General features: G+C 41.3%; 3 protein-coding genes across 5 annotated transcripts in view; 1 reads left to right on the forward strand and 2 right to left on the reverse strand.

Moving 5' to 3' along the window:
• The window catches only part of mcrs1 (microspherule protein 1), a 30,498-nt gene extending 30,369 nt beyond the window's left edge, over positions 1-129 (reverse strand). Inside the window, exon 1 of the mRNA XM_073070910.1 lies at positions 28-129. The gene's annotated coding sequence lies outside the window, so the exon portion shown is untranslated. The remainder of the gene's footprint in view (positions 1-27) is intronic.
• Positions 130-298: 169 nt separating this feature from the next.
• The window catches only part of cdk2 (cyclin dependent kinase 2), a 99,159-nt gene continuing 81,682 nt past the window's right edge, over positions 299-17,775 (forward strand). Inside the window, exons 1-2 of the mRNA XM_073070917.1 lie at positions 299-386; positions 12,365-12,474. Of these exons, the coding sequence (XP_072927018.1) occupies positions 12,437-12,474 (38 nt within the window). The 5' untranslated portion in view covers positions 299-386; positions 12,365-12,436. The remainder of the gene's footprint in view (positions 387-12,364; positions 12,475-17,775) is intronic.
• The window catches only part of pmela (premelanosome protein a), a 28,896-nt gene continuing 28,349 nt past the window's right edge, over positions 17,229-17,775 (reverse strand). For all 3 annotated transcript variants that reach the window (XM_073070913.1, XM_073070912.1, XM_073070914.1), the window contains exon 12: positions 17,229-17,543. In XM_073070913.1, the coding sequence (XP_072927014.1) occupies positions 17,381-17,543 (163 nt within the window). In that variant the 3' untranslated portion in view covers positions 17,229-17,380. The remainder of the gene's footprint in view (positions 17,544-17,775) is intronic.

A 17,775-nucleotide genomic window follows, 5' to 3' on the forward strand; every position in this document is an offset into this window, starting at 1 on the left:
GTACTTAACTTTAAAAATAAAACTTACCTGCTACAATAAAAGCTTTAAATTAATGTATTTATTCAATACAATCTTCCGCGGATGCACATAAACCCCAGTTAACCGCTGCCATAGTCCACGAACACTTCCGGGTCACAGTGGCGGCCTCATAATTTAAAATTTTTTTTGTCGTTTATTTTCACATAATTACAAGGAAACCGGTTTATATTATTTCGAAATTTCTAATGTTAAAATATTCGTCTCTAAATAACGTAATCATTTCCGGGATATAACCGAGGTAGTCAAGGGTCCTTCGGGAAGGTTGCTCGAGGAGGGAAGTGTCAGTGACCTAAGTTTTATTCAGCAATCAAAGTATAATTGTGTAGCTGTGTTTTAATTGTTTTAAGGTATGAAACTGGATCTAACTTGGCCGATGATATGGCCGAGAATGAGGCCATTCAGGTTTATAATTATTTTATCACATGTACATCGAAACCTAAATACGTCGTTTACGTTAACAGCCCACACACCCAAGAATGTGCTGGGGACATTGCTCTTTTATCCATTGCTCTTGTGATTTTTAACGAACTACTCAGTCGGTATGATTCCTCCATTCCTTTTCCTGCGACTTCTTAATATTTCCTCGAGCATCTGCCAACTTTCTTTTCGAAGCTTATAATTAAATATGTTCACTGCCCTTTCGGGCAGCCATTCCAAATTACAAAACACACACAAAATGCTGGAGGAACTCAGCAGGTCAGGCAGTATCTATGGAAATGAATAAAGGGCCGAAACCCTTCATCAGGATCATAAACTTGGTTTCTTCTTTTGACTTTTAATGTCGGTTGGCAGTATAACTTAACCCTGGCAACCTGTTCATATTCTATACCTTCACAGTGTGGTCTGTGTCAATTTTGACCTGGCCCAAGAATTCCCTCATAACAAGTGTTATTTTGAACCACAGATCTATTTAGGATGTATAAATATCCTATCTGACATTAGTAAATGGATGATTAATTCTTAATTAATATTTCAGAGATCTAAAATCCATTTCAATAGATACAGGTCAAATTTGACCCGGAACAGCCTCAACGTACAAAAATTTGTAGTACCTGTACAAAAGTATAAAATTTGTAAATATTTTCATTTTTGCATGTTTTGGGTCACTTTAGGAAAAGTCATCACATTTCGGCTAAAGAATGGCATTTAGGGTGTTTTTACTGCTGTCAAATGTCAAAATGGATCAAATTTGACCCAAACAGTGTGTAAGGGTTAAAGGCGTATTACCGCCACCAACTGAACTGGAGTGGAAAACCCCTTGTTTCTTCATCAAATAAAAGCTAAATTACCTGAGACCCGACTCAGACTGGGAGACCGTTTCGCTGAACACCTACGCTCTGTCCGCCAGAGAAAGCAGGATCTCCCAGTGGCCACACATTTTAATTCCACGTCACATTCCCATTCCGATATGTCTATCCATGGCCTCCTCTGCTGTCCAGATGAAGCCACACTCAGGTAGGATCAACAACACCTTATATTCCGTCTGGGTAGCCTCCAACCTGATGGCATGAACATTGATTTCTCTAAATTCTGTTAATGCCCCTTCTCCTCTTCTTACCCCATCCCTTATTTATTATTCCCCCCCTTTTTTCCCGCTCTCTGCCCCTCTCACAATCACTCCTTGCCTGTTCTCCATCTCCCTCTGGTGCTCCCTTCCCCCTTTCTTTCTCCCTAAGCCTCCTGTCCCATGATCCTTTCTCCAGCTCTGTATCCCTTTTGCCAATCAACTTTCCAGCTCTTAGCTGCACCCCACCCTCTCCTGTCTTCTATCATTTCGGATTTCTCCCTCCCTCTCCTACTTTCAAATCTCTTTCTAGTTTTTCTTTCAGTTAGTCCTGACGAAGGGTCTCGGCCCAAAACGTCGACAGTGCTTGTTCCTATAGATGCTGCCTGGCCTGCTGCATTCCACCAGCATTTTGTGTGTGTTGCTTAAATTACCTCAAAAAGCCCTATAGATTGTAAATAATGAAAGATAATACTGTGAATTAAATTAAAATTGCTCCCATAACTTAAAGTTTTTAAATGAAAACTATCAACCCCCAAAGCTTGTAATGAAGCCTGCATTTGATTTCTTTCTACCTTATATGCTTCACACTGAAATAATATGTTTAACTGTTTTATAATGACAAAACCTACACAACCCAGAATAATGATTCCCAACAAGGTATAAGGAATAATTAAGCATAGTGTGCCCAATTCTAAGTGGTATCAAAATAATTTCTTCCTTTCTTGTTTTACCCCCTTCTCCCATAAACCCAAGTTTTATATATTCTATAAAAGTGTCTCCCTTCTGCCCATTATCCCACACGTTGCCATAACCCCCTAATTATTAACCCGACCAACTCCTTAGCTTCTGATTTGCTAAGTGGATTGTCTATATCCACAGTTGAACTTTTAACAACTTTTTTTAGCTGATCAATCAACCTGCTCATTCCCCTCAACACCTCTGTGTGCAGGGACCCATAGGAAGAAAACGTATCAACCAATACTTTGAGTATGAAATAATGTTTGATGAGCTTCCAACAGTAAATCTGACTTATTCCTAGATTGACTGTTAGACTCATCAAAACCAAAAAGGAATCTCAACATATTACAACTTAAAATGGACAAATTTCCTCCACCCACAGTAAGCCTAAAATGATGGCAACCAATTCTGCTCTATATACTGATAAATGGTTAGGAAGACAGTTCTTTATTGTTACCTGTAATTCAGGCACAAAAACAGCCACACCAACATTCTCAGTTAAAACATCTTTTGATCCATCTGTAAAAATGGTTAATATATTTTCCTTTATATATTGATGGACCAACAGACTCTCAAGGATAAAGGAGTCCTTAGATTTTATTAAATCAGGTAACCTAAAATCAACTAAACTCATTGGAAAAAAAAGCAAGAAGTGGTTACCGAGAAATCTACAGTGGGAGATATCGCATAATCCAATATTCCTAGTGTGATAAGAAATCCAGCCACCCAAAACTAAATAGACTCTTCCTTGTTTCCAACAGTCGTCTAGCACACCTTTAAGAGGATGATAATTATTCTCATACTCTGTCGCTCCAAAGACAAAAGGCCAAGTTCACTCAGCCTATTTTCATAAGGTATGCTCCCCAATCCAGGCAACATCCTTGTAAATCTCCTCTGCACCTTTTCTATGGTTTCCACATCCTTCCTGTAGTGAGGTGACCAGAATTGCGCACAATACTCCAAGTGGGGTCTGACCAGGGTCCTATATAGCTGCAGCATTACCTCTCGGCTCTTAAACTCAATCCTACGGTTGATGCTACCCCCTCTGGTTCCACACACACTTCTCCACTGTCACATTTGATTGGTCCTATTCTCTCACATCTTATCCTCTTGCTCTTCACATACTTGTAGAATGCCTTGGGGTTTTCTTTAATGCTATTCACCAAGGCCTTCTCATGGCCCCTTCTGGCTCTCCTAATTTCCTTCTTAAGCTCCTTCCTGCTAGCCTTTTAGTTTTCTAGATCTCTGTCATTACTAGTTTTTTGAACCTTTCATAAGCTTTTCTTTTCTTCTGTACCTGTACCCTACCATCCTTTCCCTGTCTCATTGGAACATACCTATGCAGAACCCCACGCAAATATCCCCTGAACATTTGCCACATTTCTGCCATACATTTCCTTGGGAACATCTGCTCCCAATTTATGCTTCCAAGTTCCTGCCTGATAGTTTCATATTTCCCCTTACTCCAATTAAACATTTCCCTGACTTGTCTGCTCCTATCCCTCTCCAATGCTATGGTAAAGGAGATAGAATTGTGATCACTATCTCCAAAATGCTCTCCCACTGAGAGATCTGACACCTGACCAGGTTCATTTCCCAATACCATATCAAGTACAGCCTCTCCTCTTGTAGGCTTATCTACATATTGTGTCAAAAAACCTTCCTGAACACACCTAACAAACTCCACCCCATCTAAACTCCTTGCTCTAGGGAGATGCCAATCAATACTGGGGAAATTAAAATCTCCTATCATGATAACCCTGTTATTATTGCACCATTCCAGAATCTGTTTCCCTATCTGCTCTTGATGTCCCTGTTACTATTGGGTGGCCTATAAAAAAACACCCAGTAGAGTTATTGACCCCTTCCTGTTTCTAACTTTCACCCACAGAGACTCAGTAGACAATCCCTCCATGGCATCCTTCTTTTCTGCAGCTGTGATACTATCTCTGATCAGCAGTGCCACACCCCTGCCTCTTTTGCCTCTCTCCCTGTCCTTTCTGAAACATCTAAAACATCTAGAAAAAATAGAGGGATATGGGTAAGCCTTGGTAATTTCTGAAGTAAGTACATGTTCAGCACAGCATTGTGGGCCAAAGGGCCTGTTTTGTTCTGTAGGTTTTCTATGTTTCTATGTAAAAAACTGGCACTCTAAGTAGCCATTCCTGCCCCTGAGCCATCCAAGTCTCTGTAATGGCCACAACATCATAGCTCTAAGTACTGATCCACGCTCTAAGCTCATCTGCTTTGTTCATGATACTCCTTGCATTAAAATAGACACATCTCAGACCATCAGTCTGAGCGCATCCCTTCTCTATTACCTGCCTATCCTCCCTCTCACACTGTCTATAGGCTTTCTCTATTTGTGAGCCAACTTCCCCTTCCTCCGTCTCTTCAGTTCAGTTCCCACCCCCCAGCAATTCTAGTTTAAACTCTCCCCAATAGCCTTAGCAAACCTCCCTGCCAGGATATTGGTCCCGCTCAGATTCAAGTGCAACCTGTCCTTATTGTACAGGTCATTCAGTTGTGTCCAACTGCTAAAAATAAAATAATAAGGAATGAATCCTGACGGACAACTCGGCATCAACCTGGAAATGACAGCGGCAAAACCAGCGCTGTTGACCCTATAAAGTCCTCCTTACTAAAATCTGGGGACTTGTGCCAAAGCTGGGAGAGCTGTCTCACAGACTAGTCAAGCAACAGCCTGACATAGTTGTAGATAGATAGATAGATAGATACTTTATTCATCCCCATGGGGAAATTCAACTTTTTTTTCCAATGTCCCATACACTTGTTGTAGCAAAACTAATTACATACAATACTTAACTCAGTAAAAAAAATATGATATGCATCTAAATCACTATCTCAAAAAGCATTAATAATAGCTTTTAAAAAGTTCTTAAGTCCTGGCGGTTGAATTGTAAAGCCTAATGGCATTGGGGAGTATTGACCTCTTCATCCTGTCTGAGGAGCATTGCATCGATAGTAACCTGTCGCTGAAACTGCTTCTCTGTCTCTGGATGGTGCTATGTAGAGGATGTTCAGAGTTATCCATAATTGACCGTAGCCTACTCAGCGCCCTTCGCTCAGCTACCGATGTTAAACTCTCCAGTACTTTGCCCACGACAGAGCCCGCCTTCCTTACCAGCTTATTAAGACGTGAGGCGTCCCTCTTCTTAATGCTTCCTCCCCAACACGCCACCACAAAGAAGAGGGCGCTCTCCACAACTGACCTATAGAACATCTTCAGCATCTCACTACAGACATTGAATGACGCCAACCTTCTTAGGAAGTACTGACAGTATCATACCTTACAGCGAACATTCTGGACTCCACCATCACCATTCCTGAGTATGTACTGTCTCACTGGCAGGACAGATCTAGCAGAGGTGGTGGCACACAGGTATACCACAGAGAGGGAGTTGCCCTGGCAACTTTCAACATCGGCTCTGGACCCCATGAGGTCTCATGGCAGCAGGTTAAACATGGGCAAGGAAACCAACTGCTGATTAGCACATACCATCCTCCCTCAGCTGATGAATCGGTAGGTTACATGGTCGGCACAACGTTGTGGGCCAAATGGCCTGTAATGTGCTGTAGATTTCTATGTTCTATGTACTTCTCCATGTTGAGCAGCACTTGGAGGAGGCATTGAGGGTGGCAAGGGCACAGAATGTACTCTGGGTGGGGACTTCAATATCCATCACCAGGAGTGGACAGAGCTACTAGACTGGGACTACAACAGGTGGTGAGGGAACCAACACGAGGGAAAGACACACTTGACCTCATTCTCAGCAGCCTGCCTACCATGGAAGCATCTGTCCATGACAGAATTTGTAGAAGTGACCACTGTACAATATTTGTGGAGGCTAAATCCCATCTCCACATTGAAGAAACTCTCCACCGTGTTGTGTGGCACTACCACCATGCTAAATGGGATAGACCAAACAGATCTAGCATCTATGATGCGCTGTGGGCCATCAGCAGCAGCAGAACTGTACTCAACTACAATCTGTAACCTCATGACCCAGCATATCCCCCACTCTAACATTAGCATCAGGCCAGGAGATCAACCCTGGTTCAATGAAGAGTGCAGAAGGGCATGCCGAGAACACCAGGTATACCTCAATATGAGGCATCACTCTGGTGAAGCCACAATACAGGACTACTTCCATGCCAAACACCAAAAGCAGCAAGTAAGAGATAGAGCTAAGTGGTCCCACAACCAACAGATTAGATCGAAGCTCTGTAGTCCTGCCACATCCAGCTGTGAATGGTGGTGGACAATCAAACAACTCACTGGAGGAGGCTCCACAAATAACCCATCCTCAATGATAGAGGAGCCCGGCACACCTGTGCAAAAGGTAAGGCTGAGGCATTTGCAACAATCTTCAGTCAGAAGTGCTGAGTAGATGATCCAGCTCGGCCTCCTCCAGAAGTCCCAAGCATTCCAGATGTCAGTATGCAGCCAATCCGATTCACTCCACGTAATGTAAGGAACGGCTGAAAGCACTGGATACTGCAAAGGCTATGGTCCCAGACAAAATCCCGGCAATAGTCTGGAGACTTGTGCCTCAGATAGATCACTTTCAATTTATACTGAAGCAGGCTTTCCATTCATTGGGCGATGAATTGGGCAAATGAACTGCTACAAAGTGTTGGATAGTAGCATGTATGTCACAGTGTACATCATGCATGAGGATGACTCAGAACCAAAATCTCAAATGATATTCATTGGGCTTTTTGCTAAAATTCTATTGTAAAGCAAGCTGTTTGTGCTGTGCAGTAGCTTTCTGGGACTTTGTGCTTTGTTTGTACCCAGGTTTGTATGCTCACAGGTCCAAAGTTTTTCTTTAATTTACTAAGATCCCGTAAGGGAAAATTCAGCCCTTCGAATCTATATTGACTCCCATCAGCCCGATTCCCCCTTTTATTTCCCCGCAGCCTATTCTCAACTTCCCCTCCCTCACTGTCCAATTCTCCTGCCACCCAGCAACACACTAGGGATAACTTATTAACCGAACAGAATATCCCTGGGATGTAGGAAACCATGCAAACTCCACACAAGCAGCATCCAAGATCATGATGAAACCCAGGCTGCTGGAGCTGTGAGACAGCAGCATGAAATGCTGCAGCTTGCAAAGCCTCATGCCTGTGCTGGTGTAGTTGGCTGCCTTAGAGTTATAGTACAGCAACACCCCTGCTTCTCACAGCTCTGTAACAGCAAAGAGAGGAACTTCTTTAAGGCAGGAGAATGGAGTTGAGAAAGATAAAGAATCAGCCATAAATCAAATGGCAGAGCAGACACATGGGCCGAATGGCCTAATTCTACTCCTGTGACTTATGGCCTTATGATAAAAGATATAATTCACTCTTGTCATTATTGAGGTCCTGAATTGCAGCTATTTCACTTGAAGGGAGTACAAACAAATTACTTTATACAGCAACACCCTGGGTTTTTTGGTTAGTTCTCAGGTCAGATGGTTGATTACCAACAAGAAATAACTAGTTATTTTGTTGTGGTTATATTGCACTTGTACTGAAGTATAATAGACTCATGGCTTATGTGTATTGATAGATAGATAGATAGATAGATAGATAGATACTTTATTCATCCCCATGGGGAAATTCAACATTTTTTCCAATGTCCCATACACTTGTTGTAGCAAAAACTCATTACATACAATACTTAACTCAGTAATAATATGATATGCATCTAAATCACTAACTCAAAAAGCATTAATAATAGCTATAAAAAAAGTTCTTAAGTCCTGGCAGTTGAATTGTAAAGCCTAATGGCATTGGGGAGTATTGACCTCTTCATCCTGTCTGAGGAGCATTGCATCGACAGTAACCTGTCGCTGAAACTGCTTCTCTGTCTCTGGATGGTGCTATGTAGAGGATGTTCAGGGTTTTCCATAATTGACCGTAGCCTACTCAGCGCCCTTCGCTCAGCTACCGATGTTAAACTCTCCAGTACTTTGCCCACGACAGAGCCCGCCTTCCTTATCAGCTTATTAAGACGTGAGGCGTCCTTCTTCTTAATGCTTCCTCCCCAACACGCCACCACAAAGAAGAGGGCGATTTGATGTCCTTGATCTAGTAGGGTGTATAATGTTCAAGAGAAGATGGATGTTCTGCAGTTGATTTTTAACCTCAGAACATGACACACTAATTATGAGCTTCAGGGTTTTAAAAACTTCTGTCCTTGTGCTCAAGTATCTCTATAACCTCACCTGTGCTTTCCTCCCTAACCTGTCCATCCCTCCAGCCCTTAAGTCCAAGTGATTGATCATTTTCTTCTCGTCGTTGAGGGATAGAGAAGGCAGTTGAGTTTGTGTGAAAGTTAGCTGTGTATGGTCACTGCTTAGCACAGATTTTAAAAATTGATAATTTGGATTATAACTATGGGGCTCTAATGAAGGATGCATTTTAAAAAATTAGATCACTGTCATGATTCAAGTTTATGATTATTCATTTTATGCCTTAATTTGTGATCAAATAACCCCCCAAAATTTTGCATTTATTATTTAATTTGGAATTTTGATACTGGTTTACAGGTTTGTGAACAACTGTTTATATTTGGGTAATTTTCAAGCCATAGTGAGTTGATGTAATAGATATTTTAAGTGAAGCAGTAAAAAAAAAGTTGAATTTCCCCATGGGGATGAATAAAGTATCTATCTATCTATCTATTTAAGCTGTCAATTGAACTGTTTCTCCTCAAACCTGTTTAACATGTTCCAAATTCCTCACACTAAGTTTAAAAGCACAACTTGACTATTCCTGTAGTCTCCTTTGTTGTTCTCTCTGTATATTTGAGATTATACAAAACTGTACTGTCAATGTCAAAACTCACAACAATTACCTACCTTCCTGTGCCTCTTGGCCTGCCCTGAATCCTTGTTACACTATGGCTTAGGTTTAAAGCTCTCATCCATGTTTTCAAATCTTTTCACAGTGTCCTTCCTCTGTATCTCTGTAATTTAATTCAGCTCTACAACCCTGAGTGATAACTGTGCTCCTCTAATTCGGACCTGATTATCTTTGCTCCCCCAGCATTGATGGTTCGAACTTCAGTGCCAGACTCATAGGCTCCAAATATCCTCAACATTCCTGCCTCCCTCGCCCCTTTAAGATGATTCTAAAAGCAAAGTCATCAAGCAGGTGTGGCTCATCATTATGAGGCTGGGTATCAGTTTTTTATAAATGTGTATGTCAAGTGCCTTATGGCATTTTGCCATATTTAAAGGTGCCCTGGAAATGGGAGGAGATAATATTGTTGTTGAAAGGAATGAAAAGTCCTCATTTAGTTCTGAACAACAATTCAGCTCTAAAAGATCTGACACTTTTAGCACTGTCACAAAAGAAGGGTCAATATTTAAATAAAGGACAGCAAATAATGATGAATTTTCCTCCTTTCTCTTATTCACTTAAAAGAAATGTTTATTTTTTCATGTTATACTGCACTTTAGTTGTTCTTGTTTTGGCCAGTAGGAGGCGCATAAGATGTACATGGCCTCCAGTTTTCCAGGCTGCCAGCAACAGGCAACCAACCACTTGAAGTCTTTTTAAAGGCATGACTGAAACTTTCAAAGAGACAACTTCCACAATTCCATTTTGTATCACAATTGAATAGACATATTACATAAGTAGTGATATAATACAAAATCTGATCTTCAGAAATAAATATTTAGGTGTAATTTTATTAATGCACAGGTGGAGAAGATGGCATGGCCTGGATGGTGGGTATCATTGATGATGCTTGTTGTCTTTTTGAGGCAAGACCCATCAACTCTGCTCCACCATTTTATCATGTCTGATCCATTTCCTTCTCAGCTCAATCTCTTGCCTTTTCCTCATATTCCTTCATAAGATGTTGGTGAGGCCTAATCTGGAGTATTGTGTGCAGTTTTAGTCACCTACCTACAGGAAAGATGTAAACAAGGTTGAAAGAGTGCAGAGAAAATTTACAAGGATCTTCCCATGACTTGAGGACCTGAGTTATAGGGAAAAGTTGAATAGGTTAGGATTTTATTCCCTAGAGTTTAGGAGAATGAGGGGAGATTTGACAGGGGTATAGATAGGGGAAACGTAAGCAGGCTTTTTCCACTGAGGTTGGGTGAGACTAGAACTAGAGGTCCTGGGTTAAGGATGAAAGGTGAAATGCTTAAGGGAAATATAAGGGGGAACTTCACTCAGAGGGTGGTGAGAGTGTGGAATGAGCTGCCAGTGGAAGTGATGGATGCCGGTTCGATTTCAACATTTAAGAAAAATTTGGATAGGTATGTGGATGGGAGGGGTGTGGAGGATTATGGTCCGGGTTCAGATCAATGGACTAGGCAGATTAATAGTTCAGCATAGACGAGATGGGTTGAAGAGACTGTTTGTGTGCTGTAGTGTTCTGTGACTCTATGATGTTCATTCCTAGGCATTTATTTTGATTCTTATTGACCTGAACTTTTAAAATTGCATAAAATTAGGGGTGCAGGGGCACACAAATTTCTCAGTGACACTATTTTATCAAATGTTTTATCAAATCGCCTGTCAATACTTTAATGTCTGCATAATCCCATTATATGTATTACCTGCTCTGTTATTGTGTTCCTTTGACAGTTACATTACATTTATAAGTAAAACATATTTCAATAAGACAAACATGATCTCCTCAGGCAGTGTGTTTCATTATGAAAGGTTGCTATGATAGTTCATTTTATTAAGGCATTCTGATTTGTAACCATGGGAATTTTTTTTTCATCAGTCTGTGAGTTTGAGGCAAAATCTACCTGATTGATTTTTCTCAATTTGAAAATCACATTTTGTCAAAACAGTCTACAGCGAAGTTATAACCAGAATCATGTACATTTTACAACAGAGGTTATTAGAAAGTAACCGGGAATATTATATCTTTTTACTATTTAGGAAGATCTAAGTGTAAGTTATTTATGTTTGTGAACTGTTTGAGATAGAAGAGGAGGCAATACTATACAACCACAATGCCTTTAGATATTTTGTCCACAAACTCAAGCCCCAGTCAGGAGTTAATGACATTTTAAATGTGTTGTATTGAGTGAAGTAGAAGTTTAACAGCATGTGCGTACAAGCACACAGACAACTCTGGATATTTGGCTATCAGATGATCTCAGTGTTTGAATCCTGCACTTAATTATCATGGAGGAGCTGAGATTGAAGGGTGGGAATTAGATTTCCATGAAAATTGACCAATCTGAAGGCTTCCATCCCAGGATCTTAATGGAAGTGTTTGCCGAGCCAGTAGATGTATTGGTGGTAATCCACTAAAATTTGTTCAATTCTGGAGAGGTACCCAAGGATTGGAAAACTGCAGGTGTAATGCTACTTTATCAGCAGGTGATCAGCCAAACAACTAGCATAACTTTTGGGATGTGGGAGAAAGCTGGAACGCCCAGAAGAAACTTACGCACTTGCAGGGGGATCATGTAAACTCCACACAGATGGCATCAGATATCAGATTCAAACTGAGGTTATTGGAGCTCTGAGGTTACGCTACATGCAGCTCCACTTCCCATTTCAGTCCTAAAGTGCCTACCACTTTCAGTGAGATTGTGGTCCCTTGATCCGTGATATCTTGATTTAGTAAAGCATCTCAAGTGCATTCCATTAATTAATTTTCCACCTTATTACAGCAAACCTGACTTATCCAGTCTTTATGCAGTTTAATGCAGATTATTGCATTACCATTGTTCGAATGCTTTTTTAAAATTTCCTGATTATGCCGTATCCAATATTGCAGTTATTATTTGATGGCCTACCAAATACTTTCCACCCTTTGCTATCTCTTAACATGACCCAAATTGATTCTAATTCTACAAATTGATTTTAAGTCAAGCCAAGATCATTTCTCAGCATTGCACTGATCTCCAGATATTGCAGCTGCCAACATGTACACAGCAAATTTCCATGAATACGTCAGATGAGAGTAATTTATCTGTTTGCTGATTGTTATTTCAGTGTATATATAGTGTATATATATTTATATATGGATAGTGCTCAAATGACAGTGAGCTATAAAGTGTTCCTTTACATTTTTCTTCTTCTTAGGTGGTCCCTCAGGATCAAGAATGCTTTGCTTCCTCGTTAGTTCTTTGGCCTCATCTATCACCTCAGAACCCAATGCAGGAAGCACAGATTCTGCTACAGATGCCTGGCAGGTGAGTAGCTTGTGAAGTGGTTTACTCCTTCTGCTATTTTCACGAGGCCTTGTGTGCTCCCAACATATGGACTTAAGATGCTCAACGCCACCCTGAATAATTTCTCTCTGCTTTGAGTTGTCAAGGGCCAAGGATTCTCAGTAGGGATGTTGTATTTCTTCAAGGAGGTTTGAGAGTGTAATAGATCTCTTCCTCTGCCCACCTGCTGACAGAGCTCAGCAGGTAAACATCGGTAATAAAATTCATCCTCACCCTCAATCCCCCCAGCACAGCCTTTGCCCAGCTGAGGATCTCAGACCCAGCACAAAATTTGTGGTCAACTAGGCCGCAGGGATCTCTACCCGCCTATATATATTTTTGAGGCAGACGTGTATAAATACCAGCAATACTATCTTTGCATAATTATTCAAATTCACTGGAAGAATAAACAAACTACATTGATGAACCTCCCAGGCATTACTACTTTGGTTATAGTCAGGTAGTTCTGCTGGGCACACCACATTGTTTGCATTCCCAATGCCAGACTCCTAAATCAGACATTCTGTTCCTTTGTGTTAACCTGAACAAATATGATATCTATCTGGCTTGTCAGATGAAGAGTGTTTGATGGCTCTGGGCCTGTATTCACTGGAATTCAGAAGAATGATGGGTGACCTCATTGAAACCTATCGAACGGTGAAAGGCCTTGATAGAGTGGATATGGAGAGGATGTTTCCTATGGTGGGAGAGTTGAAGACCAGAGGACACAGCCTCAGAATAGAGGGACGTCCTTTTAGTACAGAGATGACGAGGAATTTCTTGAGCCAGAGAGTGGTGAATTTGTGTAATTCTTTGCCACAGGCAGCTGTGGAGGCCAAGTCTGTATGTATATTTAAGGCAGAGGTTGATAGATTCTTGATTGGACTGGGCATGAAGGGATACGGAGGAAGGCAGAAAATTGGGGCTAGGAGGAAAAATGTATCAGCCATGATGAAATGGTAGACCAGACTCGATGGGCCTAATTCTGCTCCTATATCTTATGGTCTTATGACAAACAATGGACCCAGCACTCAGTCATAGAGGCAACCATCTACTACACTCTCTGGCTTCTTTTGCAAAGCCGATGTCTAATCCAATTTACTACCTCATCCCTCATGGCAAGCGACTGAACCTTCTTGTCCAGCCTCCCATGTGGGACCTTTTCAAAGGCCTTGCTAAAGTCCATGTAGTCAATCCACTGCCTTTCCTTCATCAATCTCATCAAAAAGCTCTATAAGATTTGTTAGCTATGACCTACCATGCACAAAGCCGTATTGACTATCCCTAATTAGGCCTTGTCTATCCAAATGTTTATATATCTAATCCCATAGCATACCTTGCAATAATTTGCCCACTCCTGACGTCAGGCTGAAAGGCCTTTAATTTACTGGCTTATTCTTAGAGCCTTTCTTGAAGAATGGAACAACATTAGCTATCCTCCAGTCATCCAGGAGCTCACCTGTGGCTAAGGATATTTTAAATATCCCTGCTAGGTCCCTGCACAAGGTCTGAGCGGACATCTCATCAGGCCCAGGAGATTTAACCATCCTAATTTGCATCAAGACAGCAAGAACCTTCTCTTCTTTAATCCTTATATGCTCCATGCCATTTGGCCTCGGTTGGTTAGACTCTGTGTCTGTCTCCTGAGTGAATATGGGTGCAAAAAAATCCATTTAAGATCTTCCCCATCACTATCAGCTCCATGCATAGATGACCATGCTGATCTTCAAGTAGGTCTATTTTGTCTCTTGTTATCCTTTTGCTCTTAATGTAGAAGCCCTTAGGATTCTCCTTCACCTTCTCTGCCAGAGAAACCTCATGTCCTCCTGATTTACCTCTGTAATGTTCTCTTCCATTTCTTATACTCCTCAAGCACCTCATTAATTCCTTGCTGTTTATACCTGCTTGCACCTCCTTCTCCTTAAGCAGGGCCTCAATATCTCTCAAAACCCAAGCTCCCTAAACCTATTATCCTTGCCTTTTACTCTAACAGGAACATACAATCTCAATACTCTTGAAATTTCACTTTTGAAGGCATCCCACTCATCAGGCATGAAAACAACCTATTCCAATCTGCACTTGCCAGATCTTTTCTGATGCCATCAAAATAAGCCTTTCTCCAGTTTAGAATCTCAACACAAGGACCATCTGTAAGATAGCTCCTCAGTCAACACGACAATGTTTTGTCAGCCTAGCTTCTTTATGCTTGCTTAGGCGGGGTTTGAATTCACAACCTCGCAGTCTGTGACGGGAATTCTTCCAATAAAGATGGTGGCACTGGGAAATCAGATACTGTACAAGATAAGGTTCAATTATTGCTGTGTGTCCTGAGCTTACTCATGGTTTATGTTTTAGTACCTGAATATTAATGTATATTTCTTAAAATATTGTTGCTCAGTAGAATCAAAATACGATGGAATCTCATGTGGATAGGGTGGTGAAGAAGGCTTTTGGTATGCTGGCCTTTATAAATCAGAGTATAGGAGTTGAGAATTGAGAATAATGTTAAAATTGTACAAGGCATTGGTAAGGCCGAATTTGGAGTATTGTGTACAGTTCTGGTCACTGAATTATAGGAAAGATGTCAACAAAATAGAGAGAGTACAGAGAAGATTTACTAGGATGTTACCTGGGTTTCAGCACCTAAGTTACAGGGAAAGGTTGAACAAGTTAGGTCTTTATTCTTTGGAGCGTAGGAGGTTGAGGTGGGACTTGATAGAGGTATTTAAAATTATGAGGGGGATAGATAGAGTTGACGTGGATAGGCTTTTTCCATTGAGAGTAGGGGAGATTCAAACAAGAGGACATGAGTTGAGAGTTAGGGGGGCAAAAGTTTAACGGTAACACGAGGGGGAGTTTCTTTACTCAGAGAGTGGTAGCTGTGTGGAACGAGCTTCCAGTAGAAGTGGTAGAGGCAGGTTCGGTATTATCATTTAAAGTAAAATTGGATAGGTATATGGACAGGAAAGGAATGGAGGGTTATGGGCTGAGTGTGGGCCAGTGGGACTAGGTGAGAGTAAGCGTTCAGCACGGACTAGAAGGGCTGAGATGGCCTGTTTCGGTGTTGTAATTGTTATATGGTTATACAATGGGGCTGAAAGAGCCTGTGCTGGTTCCAAGTTGCCTTTGAAATAGTTGTAAAAAGTTTGATAAAGTTGGAAGCTGCCAAATTACAGAAAGGAGAAGATTGATGATAAATGATTGTTTAGACTGATTTTAGTAATTGAACAATGAATTAAGCATCACAAGGGAGCTTGTAGCTTTGGAGCTATTCTGAGAAGTTCCCCATATGAGATGTTACTTGATGATGTAACGGAGACATCCTAAACTCATTCTTACCATCTAATAGTGCATGTCCTTTCACCTTGGAGAATGGACACAAAGCCAAAGCTAAAATAAATGTTTTCAAATGGTATGAAGAGTTAATGACAGAGCAATTTCCATCATGGCCAAGTTTAATAAATTGGTATCAATTTTGCTGATCAGTTTGTAATATTTCCTCAAAAGGCTTCTTAATATACCTTTTGCGATCTCAACGTGTTCCAAAGCACTTTGCTTTGTAAGTGTAGACACTGTTGTAATATAGGAAATGGGACAGCCAATTTGTGCGCATCCAGCATCCACAGCTATGACATGGGAATAACATAGTGATGTTGATTAATAGATAAATGTCGGTCCAAGTATCAGAAATAGCTCCCCTACCCTCCTGCACCATGGAAACCTCTACATCCACTGAGAGATTATGCTCACAACCACAAGAAAATGTGCAGATCCTGGAAATCGAAGCAACACACACAAAATGCTGGAGGAACTCAGCAGGCCAGGCAGCATCTATGGAAATGAGTGAACAGCTGACGTTTCAGGCCGAGACCCTTCGGCAGGACTGGGAAAAAAAAGATGAGAAGTCAGAGCAAGAAGGTAGGGGAGGGGAGGAAGAAGTACAAGGTGGTAGGTGATAGGTGAAACTGGGAGAGGGGGAGGGGGGAATAAAGAGCTGGGAAGTGGATTGGTGAAAGAGATAAAGGGCTAGAGAAGGGGGAATCTGATAGGATAGGGTTGAAACCATGGAAGAAAGGGAAGGAGGAGGAGCACCGGAGGAAGGTGGTGGGCATGTATGGAGATAAAGTGAAAGAGGGAAACAGGACTGGGGAATAGAGAAGGAGAGGTGGGGGGCAATTACTGGAAGTTTGAGAAATCAATGTTCATGCCATCAGATTAGAGACTACCTAGACAGAATATAAGGTGTTGCTTCTCCAACCTGAGTGTGGCCTGACTGAACTGTTAGAATGGGAATGGGAAGAAGAATTTAAGTGGATGGCCACCGAGATATCCTGCTTTTTCTGGTGGACAGAGTGTAGGTGATCAGCAAAGCAGTCTCCCAATCTACGTCGAGTCTCACCGATATACAGGGAGCACTGGATATGGTAGATGATCCCAACAGACTCACAGGTGAAATGTTGCCTCACACCTGGAAGGACTGTTTGGGACTATGAATGGTAGAGAGGGAAGGGGTATAGGGGCAGTTGTGGCACTTGTTCCACTTGCAAGAGAGTACACTATCAGGCTGAGTTTATCATGTCTCTGAAAGACAGCACTTCCAATAATGTAGCACTGGGGTGTCAGCCAAGATTCTGCATGACTAGTAATTTGACTTGAGCAAGAGTATTGTCCATTAAGCCACAAGTGGCACTAGCAGAATTGAAGCAATAGGAGGCAAGTGAAGGTTACAAGCAGCCTGGCATTTTAGTTTTATTTTATTGTTCTCATGGTGTGTATCCTTTTCCTTTTGTTTTCGTTCATCCATTTAAAGAAGCCCACATATGCAATTACACTTTGATTACATTTTATTAGTTACATGAATTTGCTTTAATAACTCATGTGAAATGATTCAGACAACACACCCGTGCAGCAGGGGACTATTCTCGCCCACTCCACTCCGTGGACGGCTGAATATGTTTTTCAGGAAAATGTTCACCACTCCTCTCTCTGGAATCCACTCGGAATGAATCCTCGAGGGATCCTGATGCAATGGAGCATATTCCTTGTACTTCCTGTTAAATAGGAGATAATTCTGTGAAGTGGATTTAAAGTAGGAAGTGCCTTCTGCAATTATGTCAAAGCGGTACAATTTGATGAGCCGTTAGATCCAAATGCTACTCTATCCTCAGTCAATAGGAAGGTACTGTTGAAAGTTAAGAATATTTAACAAGTTTTTATAAATGATTTGACCAAAAACTAGAAACTAAGTTATTAGTGTCATTCACTGTTGGCACATGGCCAAGA

Source organism: Hemitrygon akajei, chromosome 18 (assembly GCF_048418815.1).
Source record: "Hemitrygon akajei chromosome 18, sHemAka1.3, whole genome shotgun sequence".
Classification (NCBI taxonomy): domain Eukaryota; kingdom Metazoa; phylum Chordata; class Chondrichthyes; order Myliobatiformes; family Dasyatidae; genus Hemitrygon; species Hemitrygon akajei.